This window comes from Orbicella faveolata, unplaced genomic scaffold (assembly GCF_042242905.1).
Source record: "Orbicella faveolata isolate gen_17 unplaced genomic scaffold, um_ofav_v1 contig_24, whole genome shotgun sequence".
Classification (NCBI taxonomy): Eukaryota; Metazoa; Cnidaria; class Anthozoa; order Scleractinia; family Merulinidae; genus Orbicella; species Orbicella faveolata.
Window position 1 is genome coordinate 10,113,477 of NW_028301552.1, and position 20,629 is coordinate 10,134,105.

General features: G+C 38.2%; 1 protein-coding gene, 1 long non-coding RNA gene and 1 pseudogene across 3 annotated transcripts; 2 read left to right on the top strand and 1 right to left on the bottom strand.

The window, feature by feature from the left end:
- The first annotated feature begins 2,836 nt into the window (after positions 1–2,836).
- Positions 2,837–20,592, top strand: LOC110061158 (uncharacterized). Its single transcript, XM_020768000.2, has 7 exons — positions 2,837–2,984; positions 16,890–17,016; positions 17,350–17,610; positions 18,336–18,466; positions 18,659–18,776; positions 19,393–19,683; positions 20,130–20,592. Exons 1-7 carry the CDS (start codon positions 2,945–2,947, stop codon positions 20,350–20,352), a joined length of 1,191 nt encoding a protein of 396 aa, XP_020623659.2. The 5' UTR covers positions 2,837–2,944; the 3' UTR covers positions 20,353–20,592.
- LOC149110355 (uncharacterized) lies at positions 6,622–13,089 on the top strand. 2 transcript variants are annotated; one of them, XR_016207882.1, is made up of 2 exons: positions 6,622–8,663; positions 11,148–13,089. It is a non-coding gene; the product is annotated as an uncharacterized LOC149110355 (long non-coding RNA). The 2 variants fall into 2 exon arrangements; XR_016207881.1 differs by having other exon boundaries at positions 7,955–8,315.
- On the bottom strand, positions 15,621–16,873 carry LOC149110356 (uncharacterized; annotated as a pseudogene).
- Positions 20,593–20,629: the final 37 nt, after the last annotated feature.

Sequence of the window (20,629 nt, forward strand, 5' to 3'; positions counted from 1 at the left end):
AACGCCTGGAAGAGGCTTAACTTATTACTAGTTCCCCCGGTTTCGATTATTTTCAGACCCAAATCATTTTCACGGCGTCGAAAGCATCTTTTAGGAATTTTTTTCTTTGTTTTGCGTTAAAAGCGTTCATGTAGTGTGTACTAACCTTACTTTATTTCCAAATTAAAATCAGTACTTTTCGACCGGAGAACATATTAAATTAGAAAAAAGTACATTGCCGCAGCTGCACGTGGAATTGGCGAGACAAGCGGCGCTGTCAGTTTTAAAATGGCTTTTTTGGGAAAATACTTTAGAATTTGTTTTCTCAAAGTGCAACTTTACCTGTGTATTTATTTTTTTCTTTATTTGTCAATCCACAATTTTTTATCTTACTATTTTTCAGCGCTGAAACATTTTTCAAGGTTTTAGTTTGAATTTCATCAATCAATTACGAGAACTTTAGAACGCGCAATTGACAAGTTGTTGAATGGTTCGAGGGTTACTTCAAACGAGCAGTTTATTTTTGGAAAGCAAAGCTTGAGTTTGTTTCGAGGCAACACGGCTTTCCAAGGAAACCGAAAGTGTAATTTCTCACATTTTCTAGACATGGTCAAAACTGGACTGTTCTTTACTTTTTTCCTAAAAGTGAACTGCTAACTATTAAAATCGTTAGTTAAATATACCATTTGGACTGAATGAAATATGCGCGATATGAACAGTCCACCTCAGGCGGTGTGAATTTCCTAATAATTATTATTTTTATTTCTTAATTTTCTATTTCTAGTTTATTTACATATTTCATTATTCTTTTAATTCACTTTTAAATTTTTTTTATTTCTATTTTGTTAATTTCTTTTTCTTTTTTTCTTTTTTTTCTTTTTTTTGAATATTTTTTTTTTAGACTCCGCACTCCGCACTCCTCGTTTTCGGAACAGCCGAAATGATTTGCCAAATAGCGCTAGTCACACGTGTCATGGGAGTGTAGGCGGATTATGCTACTCGTGCTTCTATCTAGTGATCTACAATCTTGGTCAATTTAACTGAAAAATTAAGACCACCCCCACTCCGCCCCCCTTCTTCCCCCGCCCCCATTTCAATGGAGGAAAAAATTTTATTATTTGCTGCGGTTCGAAGAATAGCAGCAAATCGTTGTTTTCACAGTTCGTCGGTTTTTTGACATTTTCCATGGCGACGCAAGTGCTATAAGGGCGGGATTCTGCTGATATGAGCCATTCTATGCTGACGTCGACAGTGCAGCAGTCAGTTCCCCTATTTAACAAGTGACAAGTTGTGTTTTTATTTGTTGTCTATTAGAGGGAATAGGGGAAACGTGCGGTTTGGTCGTAGCGCCAGCTCGTTATTGACTCGGGGGGAGGAGTGGTTTTATTTCTTATTTTATTTTGACCAAGAGTATAGTATCCACATGCGGCAGATGATGGTGGATGTACCGTAAAATGATATTACAGTGAAATTCGAGAATCATTGGTGAAACCTTCACCCGGCTAGCTCACATACGATTACTACTAATTTCATCCATTGTTAAAATATGCCGATGACTGTAATGAATTAATTAGTATTGATGTCGCATGATCTTTTTCACGGCTTTCATCGGTTTTTTCAAGGCTAGAAATGTAAATATGCACAATGGGGTATGTAGAAGCTGATGCTAAACTGACTTTTTCATCCAGGCACTAAGTACAATTCGAGCCGAGTAGTTTAGCTGAGCTTTCGATTCACGAGAAATTTCTGGGCGAGAAGTTGATTCATTGCCACTAAACATTGTCTTTTTGTCATTAAACCAGCTCGAAACATTATAACCCTTCCCCCTTCCCTCAAAAGTAATAAATAATCAAATAATAAATAATACCAAGGTAACAGAATATAAATAAATCATGATAATGAAAATAGACTAAAAAACGAGAAATACCCCTTCTAGTAGTAGTGGATGTTATGTGTATAGCTGGTTTTCACATGACGTCACCAAAATTCGAACTACAAAACCATTAATTTTCCTGAGATTTTACTTGAATGATGTATAAGAGCAGCTGAAAACTAATATTCATACATATTTTCGCTCCGAATGGGTTCTTGGTTTTGTGATACACTGCGCTTGAATTTCTAAGTTTTTGCGTGACGCGGCATTTACATGACGGCCTAGAGAGCTGTCATGATGGTTAAAAAAGTGACTTATTTCGGGGAACTTGGCTATCTGAACAGCTCATGTCTTAGAAAAAGTATTATTTTAATGTTTTAGAGTTTCTCGAGGGATAAATTCACGCTTTTGTAGCAAAACTCAGTGACAGATGTTTCTGTTGGTTTCCGGCCGCCATGTTGGTGCCCATACGGATGGGCACCAGCATGGCGTCTCCATACAAATCTCTATAAATTTGGGTAAAAAATTTCTGCGCATATCTCGCATAAGAAAAATTGCTGTGACCAGAATTTTGGCGAAAGTCTTTGCATATTTACCTTCTTTCATTTCCCAGATTCTGGACTTTATCTATTGACCGGTTTTGATTTTTATTTTGATCTATTTTGAATTGCGTGACACTGAAAACCAGCAATTGCTGCCTCAGATTCTTCTGTCAAAAAAAGTATTTGCGTTTCCACTCAAGTATACCCGTCTAACTTTCCACTGTTTGCGGGTAATGGCGGCGGAGGCGATTGAAGTTCCCTCCGATAACTGAATTTTGTAGCCTCCTAGATCCTACGTACCCAAGACGCTCTTTGGGCTTGTCAGTCACGCAATCTTCCTACCCCACGCGCCACAGGTAAGAGAGGAAAATTGAGTGACGTTCCCAAACAGCAAGAAGGTCACGCGCCGGTTTGTCACGCCATCTTGAACTGGCAGCGGTCGGCTTATAAACATTTTCCTTTCATAAAGTCCATCTGTCAAAACTGCAGAGGTCGCACGTACATGTCATCATATCTTTCTATAAAGCTGTGTGGATGATTTTAAAAGGATATGTCGACTTTAGCAATATATTTTGCCCTCTTTATCGCAGGTAAGATTCTAAATATTTTAATTCCACGCTTTAGAGCAAGGTTGCAACTTTTGATCGCTCGATTGAGCAAAAATCGGTGAAGCCAGTCATTGTCTGCTGAGCATGATTTCTAATTTAAGATTCCTTCTTAGAAGGACAAGAATAGGTCAATTTCTAGCTGCCGTTGCACTTGCTGAAACTCTTCAGCAAAGTCTAAGGAAAAGAAACAAAAAACGAAAGGATAACTTTCTTGTCAGAAGGTATAAACAACCAAAAATTTGAGCCGTGTTTCGCGACCAATATCATTCGCCGCTTGATTGAATTTATGCTCAAACAATGCAGCGCGCATGGAACAATAAACAAGCTATTCATCGTGGTATCAATTTATATTCTCATCAATTCAAGTTTCATTTTGATTTTTAAGCGATGGCTTGCGACTTCTTTCCCAGTCGGAGGTTTTCGACTCACACGCTGACCAAATGGTTTATTAAATTGCACTTTACGCACGGAATTGTGTTAACATTTGTCGAAGAATAGCGAGTTCGATTGGGCTTATCAGCTGAAGAGCTTTCTACTGTTCTAAACGGGAGTTAAGTTGGGAAGTTTGACTACAGGGTAACAAGCCTGGTCAAAAAGCTATATGAGATAGTAGGAAAGAGGGGGAAAAAAGTGCAGTTCTTGGAACACTGGTTTCGACGCTATCGAAAAAGAGCATCGAACGGCTGGCCATATTCCGTGTAAGTCTCTTATTCATCTACATGTATAAATATCACGGGAAGGTCATTCTGTCCTGTTCTGCCCTGATATCTCAGTGTATTCAAGCATTTTATTTTTCTTTAGTTGTACACTGACACATTGTGTTTATCTTGTTGGGCGGAACACAGAACCTTTCTGCAGCTTTCTGGCGAGCGTAAACACAAATGAATATTTAGAATATCACTGCTTTGAATTTACGGCAAATTTCTTTTGTCTTCAGTTCTCCTCTCGGAGATGCAATATTTTGATAATAGATAAGCAAGATAGCAACGATACAAACGAGCTTCCAAAATAAATTATCTACAGCTGGATTCCTGACAACTGGATGTGTAATTCTCACCCAGGGTGAGTGGTCTGGATAAATCACTAGTCCGTGTTTCAAACAAAAAATCACTCGAACGAAGCTGTCTTAAAACTGAACGTCTGAAGACCGATATATCGGTCGACATATCAACCGACACTCGACCGAGGTATCGGCCGATATTTCGACCGACACTCGACCGATATGTCGGTCGACATATCGATCGACACTCGGCCGATATATCGACCGAGATATGTCGGTCGACATATCGGTCGATATATCGGTCGAGTGTCGGTCGATATTTCGCCCGACACTCGACCGATATGTCGGTCGATATGTCGATCGAGAGTGGTTGTCTGATTGTCGGCCAACATGTCGATCGATAGGCTACCGACATTCCCCCGATACTTCACCGATACTGGTGACTGTAGCCTGCGTCGCAGACGTAATTAAACCTAGGTTAGTAACCTTTTGCTGAACAGCGCAGATATCCCTGTTTTACCCCCCGCTTCTCAGAGGCTTCTTTGTATAAACCTGGCGTAGTCAATCGAAAAACCGAACTAAAACTCAATCGAGCTCAATCTAACCCGATGGGTCGGATTGTTTTTCGATTGGTTCGGTAATCGAACATCATCGAACTGGAACTTTTCGGTGAGTTCGATTAATCGAACTCGTGAGTTCGATTACCGAACTCAATCAAACCAATCGAACTCAATCAACGCGATTACTTCGATTTTGTTTGGCAGAAAGACAAAACGCATCCAGTTTTAAATGAATCGGAAAGATCTGCCTCTAGCATGTATTTGAAGCAGTTTGACAACTTTTAAGGTTGACCAAAAAAGGATAAAATGCGCATAACTTATACATCTGACCCTGGCAGTCGAAGCTTTTGACTTATATTATACGACAGTCGACAGATATACCACCGAATATCGACCGACATTCCACCGACAGTCAATGGTCAAGGTATCGGCCGAGTGTCGGCTGCTAGATCGATCGACACTCGACCGATGTATCGGTCGACCTATCGACCGACCCTCGACCGATATATCGGTCGATATGTCGACCGAGATATCTCGGTCGGTATATCGGCCGAGTGCCGATCGATATGTTGATCGACATATCGGTCGAGTGTGGGTCGATATATCGGCCGATACCTCGGTCGAGTGTCGGTCGATATGTCGACCGATATATCGGTCGAGGGGTGCACAAAATACACATGATCCAAATTTCCGGTAGATTTTGACCCCGTCGCGTCCACTCTACCCGGAGGAATTTGAAAACGGGGGTTTCTCTGCAAATGCATCAAATGTTTTCCGTCCACACTACGCCGGAGGAATTTGAAAACGCAACAAAAACCGGTCATTTTCTTTTCTGGTGGTTGACGAAGTCTCGGGCGGCGAAATCACGTTATTATCCCGGCTGATGTCATAGTTTTCGAAAAGCTCCATTTTCAAATCTTCCCGTCCCTAGGAAAACGGAAAGCCGGCGGTTTCAAATTCCGTCGGACTTTGAAAAGCGTTTTCGAAGAGCTCCGTTTTCGTGACGGATTAGTGTGGACGGTAAGCCTAGTCGTAGAAAAAAAGCGGTTGCGTTTTCAAATTCCTCCGGCGTAGTGTGGACGAGATCTTGTAATACTTGTTTCGTTGCTCTTGTCACGCTTTTGGCAAAGAAGTTCAGGGTTTGGTTGAAAAGGACACAGGGCAAACTGGGCGGAAATAAAAATACTTTATCCTACAATGATTATTTCCTCTTAGTTAGCGTTCAGTTTCCTCTCGATTACTTTCAGTATGTAGCACCAAAGAGCTGCTGAAAGTTATAAGTGATGTTGCGCATACATTATTTGACTTGATACATGAAAAACTTCCTTCAGATCGAATGAAACCATGATGAAACCAAAGCTGTTACTGTTTATTTGAAGTGAAAAATGCCGAAAGCGAAAGAAAGTTCTTTTAGCAGATTTCTCCAATCTAGAGATTGGAGGTGACGGTTGTTCGGGGTTGGGGAAAAATACGGTGACTCGGCTTTCCGGCTACAGCGGGTTTCCTTTTGTAATATTTGTGAAAAGTACATTTTAACCTACAAAGAGAATGCGTGGTCTCGACCATGTTTTATGTCCCAGCAAAAGTGACTTGTTTACTATTCGTGAGAACATTAAGAATCTAAGGGGCACCAACAAGCTTGTCATCCCTAAAGTTAACACCACCCGTTACGGGACTGTCCGTGGCCTACACTGCTTCAAAAGCTTGGAATTCACTTCCGGATACGCTACGTTGTATGAAGACACTTAAAGATTTTAAGATTGCGGTTAGATCTAATGTAAATTTACATATGTAAACCACTGTTAGCTATTATATATTTATATCTTGTAATTTTTTTAGTTTCAATTTTCTTTCGTTTAAAGTTATTTTTCTCGGTAAATTAGCATAATCTTGTTAGAGGCCTAATCAGCCTCATCAACCCGAGTTGAAATAAAGTTATCTATCTATCTATCTCTCCGGACCCTCTTTCATAACGTATCGTTGTTTCAAAGACCAATTGGTATGTTTTGGACTCCAACTAAAACCATAATCTCTAAAAGGAAAAACAACAGCAACAACACACTGGAAAAGTTGAAAATTTACATGGACATGTCAATTGTAATTTACAGTATGTAAATCTTGATTTACATTCTTTGTAAATTACAATTTACATGTTAGGGTTTTGTAAAATAAAATTACAGGAAATTTACAGCTTTTAGTACAGCATGTAAATGTTCTGTAAATAGTGATTTACATTGTCTTTGTCGACAATGATCATTTGAAGAACATGTAAAAACTTGTAAAATATTTTACGCACTTTTACAGTATCTGGCTTTGTAAAAAACATGTAAATTGCTTTGCTAAACCATGTGAGGAACGTGTAAATAATTCAAGCGAATGCTGTAAAAAGTCTGGAAATGTTATGTTTGTAACCCTGTAAAAACCATGTAAATGAAAAAAGGGGGCCTGTAAGAAACATGTAAAAACCATGTAAATGAAGAAAGGGGGCCTGTAAGAAACATGTAAAAACCATGTAAATGAAGAAAGGGGGGCTGTAAGAAACATGTAAAAACCATGTAAATGAAAAAAGGGGGCCTGTAAGAAACATGTAAAAACCATGTAAATGAAAAAAGGGGGCCTGTAAGAAACATGTAAAAACAATGTAAATGAAAAAAGGGGGCCTGTAAGAAACACGTAAAAACCATGTAAATGGAAAACCTAGAAGTTGCACGGGTGCGACACCGCACTAACGAAGCTGTCTTCTTGTGAACTTTCCGCGCATCCACAACGACAAAATAAAACTAGAATTGTTACTGCACATGCAGGCGTCCCAAGCTTACGTCTCTAGGAAAGAGAAAAATTAATTCTCGGACACGTACGTATTTATTCATGAAGGACCATGAAAGCGTCACGTGTTGTGTGAGTTCAAGACGGAAAGAGCCCTGGTGACCGAGTTTGAACTGACGCGGAGTTAGGTTAGGCAGGGAACCATAAGGAACACCCAACGACCGTTTCCTCTCGAATGCTTTTCAATGCTGTTTTAGGCTATCTGGTGTACTTTCAAAGCTCTGTAGGTTAATTTTAGGTTGCGCAAAAAAAAATTATCTGTTCGGTTATTCTAGAGGAGCTTGAGTATTCTCGAACTTATTAGGGCTTTTTTGTCCATTTCCCGAAAACGTTAGGTCTTATCGCCTTTCCGAAAATGATAGCTGACTTTTTTTCGGTACCCAAAATGACATTTTTAACAATCCGAAAACAACAAACATTAAACTTCTCATATCGCGAAAGTTCGAGGTCACAGTTGTGCCCCTGAACCGCTGAGAATGAACGAAATATCATCGATTTAGAGCGTTAAATATTCCGAAACATGCACATTCTACAAGTAAGATTAATACAACTAAGTCTGCCCTTGCATGTTCACTGTTTCTTTGTTTTTTGTTTTGTTTTGTTTTGTTTTGGTGATTTCTACCGTTTTGTACTTTCATTGCCATCACTGTTATCCCAGTCCCTTTATAAGAGCATACCAGCCTTGTGATTGGTGGTGATTGCCCGATCTCCAACAAGCAGGAATCAGCGGTCTTCATGTTAGGTACCAGGTTCTCTCGGTTCTCCCGCCATGTTTGGCAGTTCGTTGGAACTTGCATCGAACTCGAGCTCTGTTTTAGCGGGCCAAAATCCACTCTACCTTCGCTTCGTCACCGTGCACGGTTTCAAGGCAAAGTTTACCGTTACCCAGAAGTTGAAGATAGCGATTACAGGCAACAAAAACAACAGGTAAGCAAGTTTTGCATAAATTGAACGAGCAGAGTAAAGTAACGTCAAGATACGTATACATTTCGTTTTGCCTTTGGTTGTGAATGTGTCATTATCAAGGAGAAGTTACATTGCTTGTGGAATCGACTTTGGTGATGTTTACCTGCCGTACATAAAGAGCTTTATTATCTGTTATTATCTGTTCTCGATAACTGAGCATGAGCATGCGACATTTGTTATTGGCTTATATGCACCTCATGATTCTTTCTGATGCATGCTCTTGTAAGGTTATGTTGCCCTCTGATGTGAATGCTAGTAAGCTAAAATGTAATGTGCCATCTTCAGCAGAGAAATTTCTCTTATGCTAGAGTAAGTATTCTGAAGTTACTCAAGTGTCTACAGTTGTACCTACATGCAAGTTACAATATGCTGTTATACACAACTGTACATGGACATTGCACCCACTGGTGCTGATACTGTAGTAAGTTAAATGTTGTGGTATTTTCTTTCACAAAAAAAACACTATGATACTTTATGAAGAGGTATACATGTACCTCAAACTGTCGTGAAAACTACACAGGACTTGAAAAAAGGAAGAGTAACTTGCCCAGGCGGGAAAATCTACTTGTCTTGGATGACACAGTATAGTCAATCGATTATTTCATAACAATCAATAGAAATTAGTCAATGATATCAGAAATCGATAAAAGGATTCGTCATGAGTCATCGATTGTGATCAAATTTTCAATAAGCATTATCAATTTTGCTGATACTAGCTTATCTTTTAAGCAACATTTAATAAGAAAGAAATGAACAAAAGATTTAAAGTGAAATATGAAATCATGAATACAACTGCATAAAAACATAACATTGTATCTCGTAAACAGAATATTTTGCTGGCATACATGTATCAGGGACTATGTTTTGGGGGTTTTTGGTAGTGCCTTTGAAATCTACATAAAAAAAGTTACAATCAAACACTGTGTTGAGGGACAATTTTTCTACAGTTTAGGTGAACTAACAAAGAGAGACCAACTTTCAATTGATTCTCTAATGACTGATAAATTTGGTAAAATCAAACTGATAACTTGAAACTTTTCTAGCATGTGAGTACGAATTTCTTTCAATTGATTGATAGCACTGATAACACTTACATTAATTTCAATTTATTGATTTATATCAATTTATGGATCAATTTCAATCGATTACCTTACCCTGGGATGACCAGAGAGCACTTTAGAGCCCTGTCACAGCTGTACATTTTACTTGTACGAAATTGGGCTCATACCAAATACATGTAGGTTTCATGTGTCATGCATCTGTTCATGCATCTGTAGCAGGGCAGGAAAAAAAATTGTAAGTCACTTGCCCAGTGGGCCAGTCAATTTCAGTTTTCACTTGCCCCACTTAAATATTAGTTGCCAGTGTGGTGGCCAGTAAGGAAATCAGAGGACAAATGCGAATGAAGTACACTCGGATTCCAAACTAATTCTTGCTTTAACTAATCTTTAGGTGTTAAGTTTTGAAATGGAATGACTGGAAATTATCATTTATCAAGCTGGCATTTTTAGTCAGACTCACAAGACTACTGACGCTACATTGTAATTTCACTTGCCCACTGGGCCACTGAACTTCTATTTTCGCTTGCCCAAGAGCAAAATTTACTTGGCTGAGGAAATCAGACCTGGGTTTTTTCCTGCCTTGAGTAGATCACAGATAACATCAAAATGTGGTAAAAACAAAAAATAGTCACATAAGCCATTACTAGAGTGTGTCACAGAATCTGTGAATTTTTCAGGTGTGTGTCACTGATGTTTTTACCACATTTTGATGTCTTCTGTGATCTATTACTGAACAGATGCACAACAACATAGAATCTGTCTGCTTCGTAATACATAACAAAGAAACAAAAACAAACTTTTATGACATCATCTGTACCTTTGTCCACCAATAGAGCATAAGTGCACGTAAGAAACAATCAAATTGTGCCTGCAAATAACTTGAGTTATTATTTAAACATTGTTTGATAGGAGTTTGATTTATTGTCCATAATTATTACAATGTAGGAGATAGTGAACATTGAATAGTTACTGCCATGGATTTTGAGTTTAGTTCTTCTACATCCTCTGACATTCAGTGCCTTCCAATCAGAGATGCAAATTTTTTGTCACACAGTAGCTACAGATGTAGATGTATGATCTGTTTGATTGATGAATATTCAGGGCTCAAAATAATGGCCGGTCAACGGGCAATGTCTGGCCAGAATGGTGACTTGACCGGCCAAAAACTTCACTCGCCGGTCATGTTGACCAGTCATGTCATGTTGAGACGGTCACGTTGTTCATTCTTGAATAAACAATCAAATCCCCAACTGTAAATCTGAGAGTTTTTATCTCTTTTTTATCATGACCTCTAATGAAAACATACACCAATGCATACATGTATCTGTTTGAACGGCTAAAGACCATTCACTTGCTGTTTGTCATGCGTTCAAGATCGATAGGAATGCCATTCGAGCGACTGGGGTTAAATCTGTTCAGAAAAATATTGAGCCAATCTTTAAACGGTCTAGCAGTGACTGGAACAAACAAACTATATTTGTGGGTTTAATTTAGCTCACATTACGTGTACTTGATTTTTTCGTATGAGACGTGACCGAGCTAAAATTACTTTGGCCGGTTAACATGACCGGCTACAGTCCGATTTCAAATGTCACAGTATAAATTGGAATGATAAGAAACAAAATAATAACTCCAGTGTAAAATTCACTGATTGATATCATACACAGAATTTGCTGATTCATACTCAGACATAACTTATCTTATTTAACGAAATGTTTTATGTTACTTGTAGGATGAAGTAAAATTGAGAGTGGTCAATACATGCATACTCCTTGGCATTGATGCTTGATCAGGAAAAAATCAGCCACTGAGAAGTCTACAGTACCTATGACTCTATAAGGGGTCCGAGGTCCATTTCTTGAAGGCCCTGGAAACTTTTTGGGCCCATAAAGCCATCTTTAATTGAGCTGTGTCTAAAAACTAAGAGCTGTATATGCCTGAAACTTCTTGTGTGAAGGAAACCTCTGTTCATATTGAGAATAAGCGAATAAAACAGCTCTGTAAGCATAAGATTTCAGATTTTGGTATGGCTTTCTGGGTGCGAAAACTTTTTGGGACCTTCGAGAAATGGGCCCCTGGTGCATTACAGTCTAACATGGTGACCTTCAACACTTTCTGGCATAAATTCAACCACTTTAAACATTATTTTCAATGCTTTGAAGTATCACCTACACTGTACCTGTGTTAGTGAATTAGCATTAAATTTGAATATCTTAGATTGCTAGGTTGATACTTATTGTTCAATACAGCAGCTATAAGATTTCATCATAAAAAGCAACGGCTATGTTTACATACATGTAGTACCAGAACAATAATTTATTAACTTATGATGTGTTATGGGAACTATGGTACTAGATAGGCCTTTCAATTTCAACAGGTCCCTATGAATTTTTTTTTTTTACAGTACAGTTTTTTTTTTATCACAAAAAGAAAAAGTAAAATTTTGAATATTGTTTACAGTGAGTGTTTTGTCAGGGGTCCAAAATGTTTGTCCTGTTTGGATTCTGTACAGTTTTGGAAAAAGAAGGAAACTGTGACTTTGTAAACATAGCCTAAAAGATGTCAGAAGCCTTGTTTTATGTTATGCAATGTAGTATTCCTTTGGCATGAATGTTTTTATGATGAATTTAAAATGTCAATCTCTATCTTGTGGTAAATGTTTTTTCTCCCTATTTTCTGTTATTTCAAAAGAACAATTCACTCTATGAAAAAAGTTGATCAATATTTCACACTTACATTGCAGTAATTTTCATAATAAGGTAAAGGTAAAGTCTGCATATGAGCCACGTGGCCCAACAGACTGGAGCTTATCCCGCTTTCTGTAGCAGGAAGCGACTAGGACTATTTCTACTTCCCCTGGATGAGATGCCAGTCCATTGCAGGGTTACCCCACCATTAAATTCGCTGGTACCCACTTATACACCTGGGTGGAGAGGCACTGAGAGTAATGTGTGTTGCCCAGCAACACAACAGAATGTACCCGCCTAGGGCTTGAACCCAGACCGCTCGATCAGGAGTTGAGCTCACTACATGTAACTACGAGGCCATCGTGCCTCCCACATTTTTCATAATAATTATTAAGGCTAATTTAATCCTACATTAATTACTTAGTAAGAAAAAAGCAGTTTATTCATTCATTTTATGACAAAGGTATTATCATTATGTTACATTTGACTTTGTGAATTTAGTATATATTTAAGACAGGTATCCATTTGCAAACAATTTTAATTTAGTAATACGCCTAAATTGCAAAATTTTCACTCGTTGTAGCTGACAACAGTATAGTTCTTAATCATTTTACTATTTATGAATTAAATAGAGTTGAATATGACATGGTTTTGCACAATCTTGAAAAGGTCTTGAATTTTAGTAGTCTTCTTGAACAGTGCTTGAATTCGGTTAAAGGAACTCAGTCATGGTATTTTAAAATATTTTGGCCATGCGCAAAATTACATTTAAGTCGTCTTGTTATGGATAGAAAGAAAAGAAAACATGTTTTATTTGTTGCAATGTGTACATTGTAAACCTTATTCATGGCATATAAAAACTATTTGAATTTTACTGAGTTTGTTCTGATTGCAATAAATTTCTGATTCTGTATAAATTTGCATGTTTTCTACTATTATAATTAAGGTCAACAGATTTGATTACAATAAAACGGTACATTCCATGTATTTTTCTTCAAGTTATTATTTACAAGTTATTTATCGTACAGGGTTTCTGCCTCCCTTTTTCGATTTACATGTTATTTACAGGCTCCCTTTTTACATTTCCAGGTTATTTCCAGGCTCCCTTTTTAGATTTACATGTTATTTACAGGCTCCCTTTTTCAATTTACAGGTTATTTGCAAGCTCCCTTTTTCAATTTACAGGTTATTTACAGGCTCCCTTTTTCAATTTCCAGGTTATTTACAGGCTCCCTTTTTCGATTTACATGTTATTTGCAGGTTCTCTTTTTCAATTTACAGGTTATTTACAGGCTCCCCTTTTCAATTTCCATGTTATTTGCAGGTTCCCTTTTTCGATTTCCATGTTATTTACAGGCTCTCTTTTTCCATTTACATGCTATTTACAGGCTCCCTTTTTCGATTTGCAAGTTATTTACAGGCTCCCTTTTCCGACTTACATGTTATTTACAGGCTCCCTTTTTCGATTTCCATGTTATTTACAGGCTCTCTTTTGCCATTTACATGTTATTTACAGTCTCCCTGTTTCGATTTACATGTTATTTACAGGCTCCCTTTTTCGATTTACATGTTATTTACAGGCTCCTTTTTCCATTTACATGTTATTTACAGGCTCCCTTTTACGAGTTACATGTTATTGGCAGGCTCCCTGTTTCGATTTACATGTTCTTTATGGGCTCCTTTTTTGATTTCCATGTTATTTACAGACTCCCTTTTTCGATTTACACGTTATTTACAGGCTCCCTTTTTCGATTTACATGTTATTTACAGGCTCCTGTTTTCATTTTCCATGTTATTTACAGCCTCCCTTTTTTAATTTACATGTTGTTTACAGCCTCCCCTTTTTATTTACATGTTATTTATTGAGAGTATTATGGCAGCCTCCCTGTATTAAATTTACATGTTATTTACGGGTTTCCAGGTTGAATCACAAGAAATTTACAGGCTATTTACAGTATTTGCAGGCACAGTTTACATGTTATTTACATGATCTTAGCCCTTTGCTTTGAAACATTTACAGTGTTTTCTTCATCATTTACATGTTTCACTTGAAACATTTACATGTTTTTTACATGAAACCTCCAAAACATGTAAAAGGGGAAAAATCATGTAAATTAATCTTTACAGTCTCTTTTTGATTATTTACATGTTAATTACATGTTATTTACATACTCTGTAAATTTTCAACTTTTCCAGTGACAACAAAACAAACAAAAGTAAAACAAAACAAAAACTAAAACAACCATTTTTTACGATTATAGTGTATAATTTACACACAAACTGGAATTCGTGAAAACCGATTTTTATCAAGAAAATGAGCCTATACCTAACTGATACGATACTGGAAGGACCTTACAAAGCCAGTGATTGGGTAGTCGTTTGCAGTTTAGAGATTGGAGGTGACGGTTGTTTGGGGTTGGGGAAAAATACAGCGACTCGGCTTTCCGGCTACAGCGGGTTTCCTTTTGTAATATTTGTGAAAAGGACATTTACGTTCTAATTCGCTTCGCTCAAACGAACGTAAATCATTTTACCCTTAAATTCCCGTAATACAAACAAATCACACGAGAAATATGGTAGGATGCGCAAGCAGATCCAAAACAGTTTATTATAAGATATATAGTTACTAAAGAAATTACAAAGTTGTTGTTGTTGTTGTTGTTTGTTTGGTTGGTTTTTTTTTCTTTTTTTTTTTTTTTTACAATTTTTTACACACTACTGTATGGAGAAATTAATATACACTCGATAATGCATTACAAACCTAAATACTGCAAAAGCTAAAGAGCATAACGCAGCGATACGAAGATTCTTTAAATTAGCATCTTTCTTGTTATGAGTATCTAAAATACTCCTTATGATGTCTGTGGTAATAGGCTTCTTTTTCATAACTGGCTGTGATTTCTGGCGTTTAGCAGATTCGATAATATTCCTTCAAAATTCACTATCCAAAGGATTACGATTCAAACTAGGGACAAAAGAATGTAGCCATTTAAGGGCAGCATGGGCTAAAATTACTGAGGAACTAGAGGTGCAAGACTGCTGAACTTCAAATAGATATAGAGAAACAACACTAAGGGGAAAAGGTAACTGAATGTTGAAATGTCTACTTTTACACCACTCCAAGAACTTTCTAATAACGCGAACGTAGGCTTTAGTAGTTGTATCCGCCCTGGACTTCAACATAACTTCTAAAACCTCATAAACGTTGATTGAAGAAAATTGTTGAAAGCCTTTCCAGGAATTACTTGATAAGATTACCTGGAAAGACAAGAACAAAACATATATAATAAAAGAACAAAAAAGAGCCGTATAAAAATCGATCATTGTTGGGGCCAGTGCCACATAAGACGATAGACTATTGAATGGACCAGTGCCTCGTAAATCAAAAACCATTGATTGGTCAGCGCCACATAAATCAACTATACGCTGTTTAAGACAGCGCCACATGAAATGACAGACTATTAATTAGGCCAGTGCCACATAGATAAACAACATATTGCTTAGGCCAGCGCCACCAAATGTAAATAATCATTAGGCTAATGGACACACCGTCCAATAAATTACTCAGTAAATTTCAATCTAAAGGCAATAATATTTCCTGTGAAAAGACCAGACCCTAAGAGCGAATTAAGGTTTCTTCCGCGAGATAGAACCTCATTCCCGATATGAATACTGTGAGCCACAAGATAACAACTATACTTGTGTGTAATTAAAGGCCAAAAATGAGCCGAAGGCCAAAGAGGTACAACGAGCGTACCAACGGCCCGCTGAGATTTCAAATAATGCAATACGCGTGGGACGATACCAACTGGAGGGACTACTAGGCAATTTTCTCCTCGAAGAGACTGAAAGAAAAAATCAACACCCGAAGTATTGGGGTTCCAAAACCTCGAAAAATATTTGGGGAGCTTGTGATTATAATAATTGGCAAAACAATCAACACTATGCGGGCCCCACCGGCCATCAAGGAAAGAAAAAAATTCTTCAGTAATTTGCCAATCATCAGTATCAATTAAACGACTTACATAATCAGCTTGCTGATTCGAAGTGCGAGGGATCCATTGCACTTCTAAATGAATCCCCGATCGAATACAAATATCAAAAATCCTTCGGGCCATCTTATGCAAACCTAATTTCATGCTGCTCACTTCAACAATCTTAGCAGCTGCTTGGCTATCAGTAAACCACTTAACGTGTGATCCTTCCAACACTGAGGCAAATGATTGCAATGAAAACTCAATAACAGACAACTCCCTCCACGTTGAACTTTGAACTCTCTCGTTCTCCGACCACATTTTGTGGCACACAAAATCATTGTTAAAGTCAATAATTGCTCCACCTCCGGTAGCACTGGCATCCGAATATACAAAATAACTATGATCTTTACTTACAAAGCAATACCTAGAGTTGATATTAACCATATTTTCCTGTAGTAAACGGGAGGGGGGGGGGGGGGGGGTGGGGGCGTAAACCAGAAAGATGAATAAACTGTATGGAACCGCGAGCGTGAATGGTACTCAAGAGACAGCGGAGAGTATAAATACTAATAACTGGCCAATCAGGACATCCATGCAAAACAGAATGCACAATAGTGGGTGCGGCAGGTGTGAGACGAAAACAACTGCGACTAATTACTTGGAATAACAGCGGAAAATACATTTTAACTTACAAAGAGAATGCGTGGTCTCGACCGTGTTATATGTCCCAGCAAAATAAACAAACAAACAAACAAACAAACAGACAAACAATATGGAGTCTGAATATCGGTCATATTGCATGTTTTGCAGGGTTATCGCTGGATTCCAGTGCTGCTATGGTAGGAGACTGTAACACAACATACTTCATATCTAACGGCCAGCTATGCCAGAGAGCGATGATAAAAAATTTACAGACTAAGCTGAATACAAACTGCAGGTAGGTAAAACCTTGCAGTGGCTTGTGAGTTTGAACAAATGTTTAAAAGAAAGAAAACGTTTTCCATGTTTCTATTGAGATAAAGAAACACGAGTAGAAGCACAGGCGTCCCCAAACTCACGATTCGAGGAATCGATCAAATATAAATGATTTATGTACGCGTATCGAGTAGGACGTGACACCTTAAGTGTGACCCTTAAGCGTGACCCTCATTCCCAGGGTTTCTCAGAGAGAGGGACCCTGGGAACGAGGTTGAGTGTTGTGTTGAACTTTGGGTTGTTGAGCGCTCCGAAAGGCATTATAATTGAGCTGCTGTTCTTGTTGCTTTTGCAGTAATGAGTATGAAAGGGAAAAGTCGTGCCTGAGGAAGCATATCGCAAGCTGCTTGGTAAAACTGTATGTTGATCCAGTGACGTCACTGCTTCTTCATCAAGCGTACCACTGTGGTGACGTCACATATCAACACTCTCCAATCAACAATTATTTCCTAAGTTTAATTAAGTGTAAACCGCAAGCATTTATGGACACCGAATTCTGCTGGAGATCTTTTCGAGATAGATTGAATGCAAACCGGTCTGACCCGTTATTGTGCAGGTGAGGCTTGTGTGGTAAGATTTAGGTACTCCTCCCCGTGCCCTTCCCCCTCTGCATGGCGATGGGTGCCATTTCGCATACTACTTAGAGCAGTGATAGTCCATTCTATCCACGAGACAAAATACAACAACTGATCAAAATTTGGTTCGTTTTTGCTTTGTCGTCTATAGCAGAAGTCCACAGTTAGCTTATTTGTGAATCAGCGAACGTTGCAGAAGCAAGGCCTACTTCAAACTAGTGACATAACTACATAATGACATAAACATAACGACGTAAGAACAAGGACGTTATGTCGTTATATTTGCAGTGTGAACATCCTGACATGACGATATAATAACAACATAACAGGATGAACATAACGAGATAAGGAAAAAAACTGTTATTTTCGTTATGCCTTTGATAATGACATTACCGACATAAGTGATTGTCATGTCATTATGCCGCTTGTGTGAACCCGGCCTAAACAAACAGAAGTGAAGAAAACTTTACTGGTCCTCAAGTGAAGGACTAAAGAATCTATTTCAATTTGCCCATGTACCTCCATCTCCATTGTTTCAAGTAAATCAGATAATTAAGCACGTGAAACATTGACTGATGGTTTCTAATAGTCCATGTTTTGGCAAGTGAATACATGACAGATTCTCTCAAAACTGATTATGTTGCGTACATAACAGCAATGATCATTCATGTCTTTACTTCTTGTCATTGCATGTTGCTTTTTGTAGGGAATATGCTGTTGCCAAGGAATGCATAACAGAAAAAGCCAAAGCAAATTGTGAAATATGCGAACAGCTGTCGAGAGATAGTTATAATCCATTCTGTCCAAACAACACAGACCCACCACTGCATACAAACGGTATTAGTAATCTCTTGCTGCGAATTCTGTCTGTCTGTCTGTCTGTCTTTCTTTCTAGACCTGTCTGTCTGTGAGTGAGTGAGTGAGTGAGTGTGTGAGTGAGTGAGTGACTGTCTGTCTGTCTGTCTGTCTGTCATAAAACGTATACACAGGAAGAAATGAAAAGACCGTATCATTTGTTTTTATTGGCAGGTTGCAAGGATCTTGCCAGTTCCCTGTCTTGCACAGCACGCTTAATATACAAAACTGCCGTGATTTGCGAGAGGACGTTCTTGAAAAGTTTCATGGGCAATGAAAAACCTAATTGCGGGTATGTGAATTTTTGTCAACAATTGTTGTTATTCATTTTGATAAAAGCTTTGTTTTTTATGTTTGGGAAAACCGTCAATGGCTGCAGTTGGTAACAGTATCGTGCAGCTCGTTAAATAATTAAAAGTCTATTTTAGTCGTAGAGTCGACTTCTCTCTTTTAGTCACCATAAATTAAGTCATATTTTGTGATTGTGATACATGAAGTTCCTTTTAGGTCGGAGGAAAGTTCGAAACAATTATGTACTAAGCTTGAAAAACCAAGCAAATTAACAAGCAAATAAACAAACAAACGAACAAATAAATAAAGAAATATAAACAAGAAAATAAACAAACAAACAAACAAGAACATAAACAAAGCAACAAACAAATAAACAAATACCAAAACTATGACAAAAGAAGGAGAGAAACATGAATGGCTGCGAATGTTGCCAAAAGTTCGCAATGTATTGTATGGCTTTATTTTTTCAAGAAGACATCGCATTGTGACATAGCTCTCACTTTTTCGAAGCCCGATCACCCCATCCCTCTAAATCGGCTTACATAAAAACCCATAAATTTAACGAACTAATGTAATCTGATACCCCAATGATTTTCCTTTGCCTTTGACGAAACAAGGACTGCATACACAGAGCTGAGAGCCTGTCTCGATAAACAGCTATCCCAGACCTGTAAGGACTACTCGAATAATCAACGTCTCAAGGGTGAGGTAGAGAGGGCTGTGACGGCAGTGCTGCGAGGTCGCAGATTCTTTTGTGAAGCGGTGAACGTACGGAGTATTGATCTGGACTTTAAGGTGCGACCTTTAGTACCTTGTAGTAGAGAATTCTTTCCAGAGATGGAGAAATGCGCAAAACCCTTCAGAAACGAATACGTAGCAGGAAACAGAACGGCTGGTGAATTTTGCAGGTATATATTTTTTTAGGATATTACGAATGCATGCATTTCGCCCTCTGTGGCCGTCGATGAGGGTTCAGTATTGAATTCGAATAATTTTGGCCATGCGATTGGTTGAATGGCTCTGACGACGAAGCTGTATTCACTGCTATTACTAACCATTCCTTTCTCAGAAAACCAAGCTAAACTATATAAGCCTCGAAGCTCAAACTCCACTATGAAGGGGTTCACCCATCCCCCATCTGCTGGTCAAAATCTGGAGCAAGAGCCTACTACAAGTAGTTTTTTATTCTTTTTCTCTACGTCGTGTCTCCTCTAGCCTAAAGTGTCAGTCATTGTCCACCTGACAAACCCTAAGAAAAATTAGGAGCACGAGGTCTAGAACGTGTGTGAAAACGGTTTTTTTATATATCAGTTCCTTTTCATTTGATACCTTTGTTTCTTTTTCTTTTCTTCAGGAATTTTCGTACGGCGGTACACTGTTCCAATGTCGCACAGAATTCTTATTGTAAGTTTGAAAAAGCCGTTGCTTTCATAATTGAAGATTCCTATACCTCGTTTTGTATTAATGGAAGCGAGAAAGAAACCGGAGGAAGGAGCGTCAGTGGTGCAAGTTGTAACTCGACAGGCTTTGTGTTTATAATTTTTGCTCTTGTTCTGCAACTGTTGCGAGAAATTTAACCTTTTGACGTTTTCACATTTAACCTGAACGGGCGAGTGGTTGTCTACAGAAACGAAGGATTAGATGAGGTACTGCTCGTGGTTCGTCTAAAGACCTTGCAAAATAGGAAGTTTAATGAGTGATTTGTAAAGTGTATCGTTCATAAGGTGTTCTAACGTATACAGTCATGGTTGTTTCATTTTTAAAAAGCATGTAAATGAATTCCCCTGTTCCTCAGAAAATAAAACCTGCGACGCTTACACCTTGAGAATCTATGAACCGACTTTAGAAAACTTA

Bases quoted from the DNA above. Each gene is read 5' to 3' on its own strand.
- LOC110061158 (XM_020768000.2), top strand. From the start codon at position 2,945: ATGTCGACTTTAGCAATATATTTTGCCCTCTTTATCGCAG. The intron at 2,985-16,889 runs GTAAGATTCTAA...CATGTTTTGCAG, and splicing joins TTTTGCCCTCTTTATCGCAG to GGTTATCGCTGGATTCCAGT. The intron at 18,777-19,392 runs GTATGTGAATTT...TGACGAAACAAG, and splicing joins AATGAAAAACCTAATTGCGG to GACTGCATACACAGAGCTGA.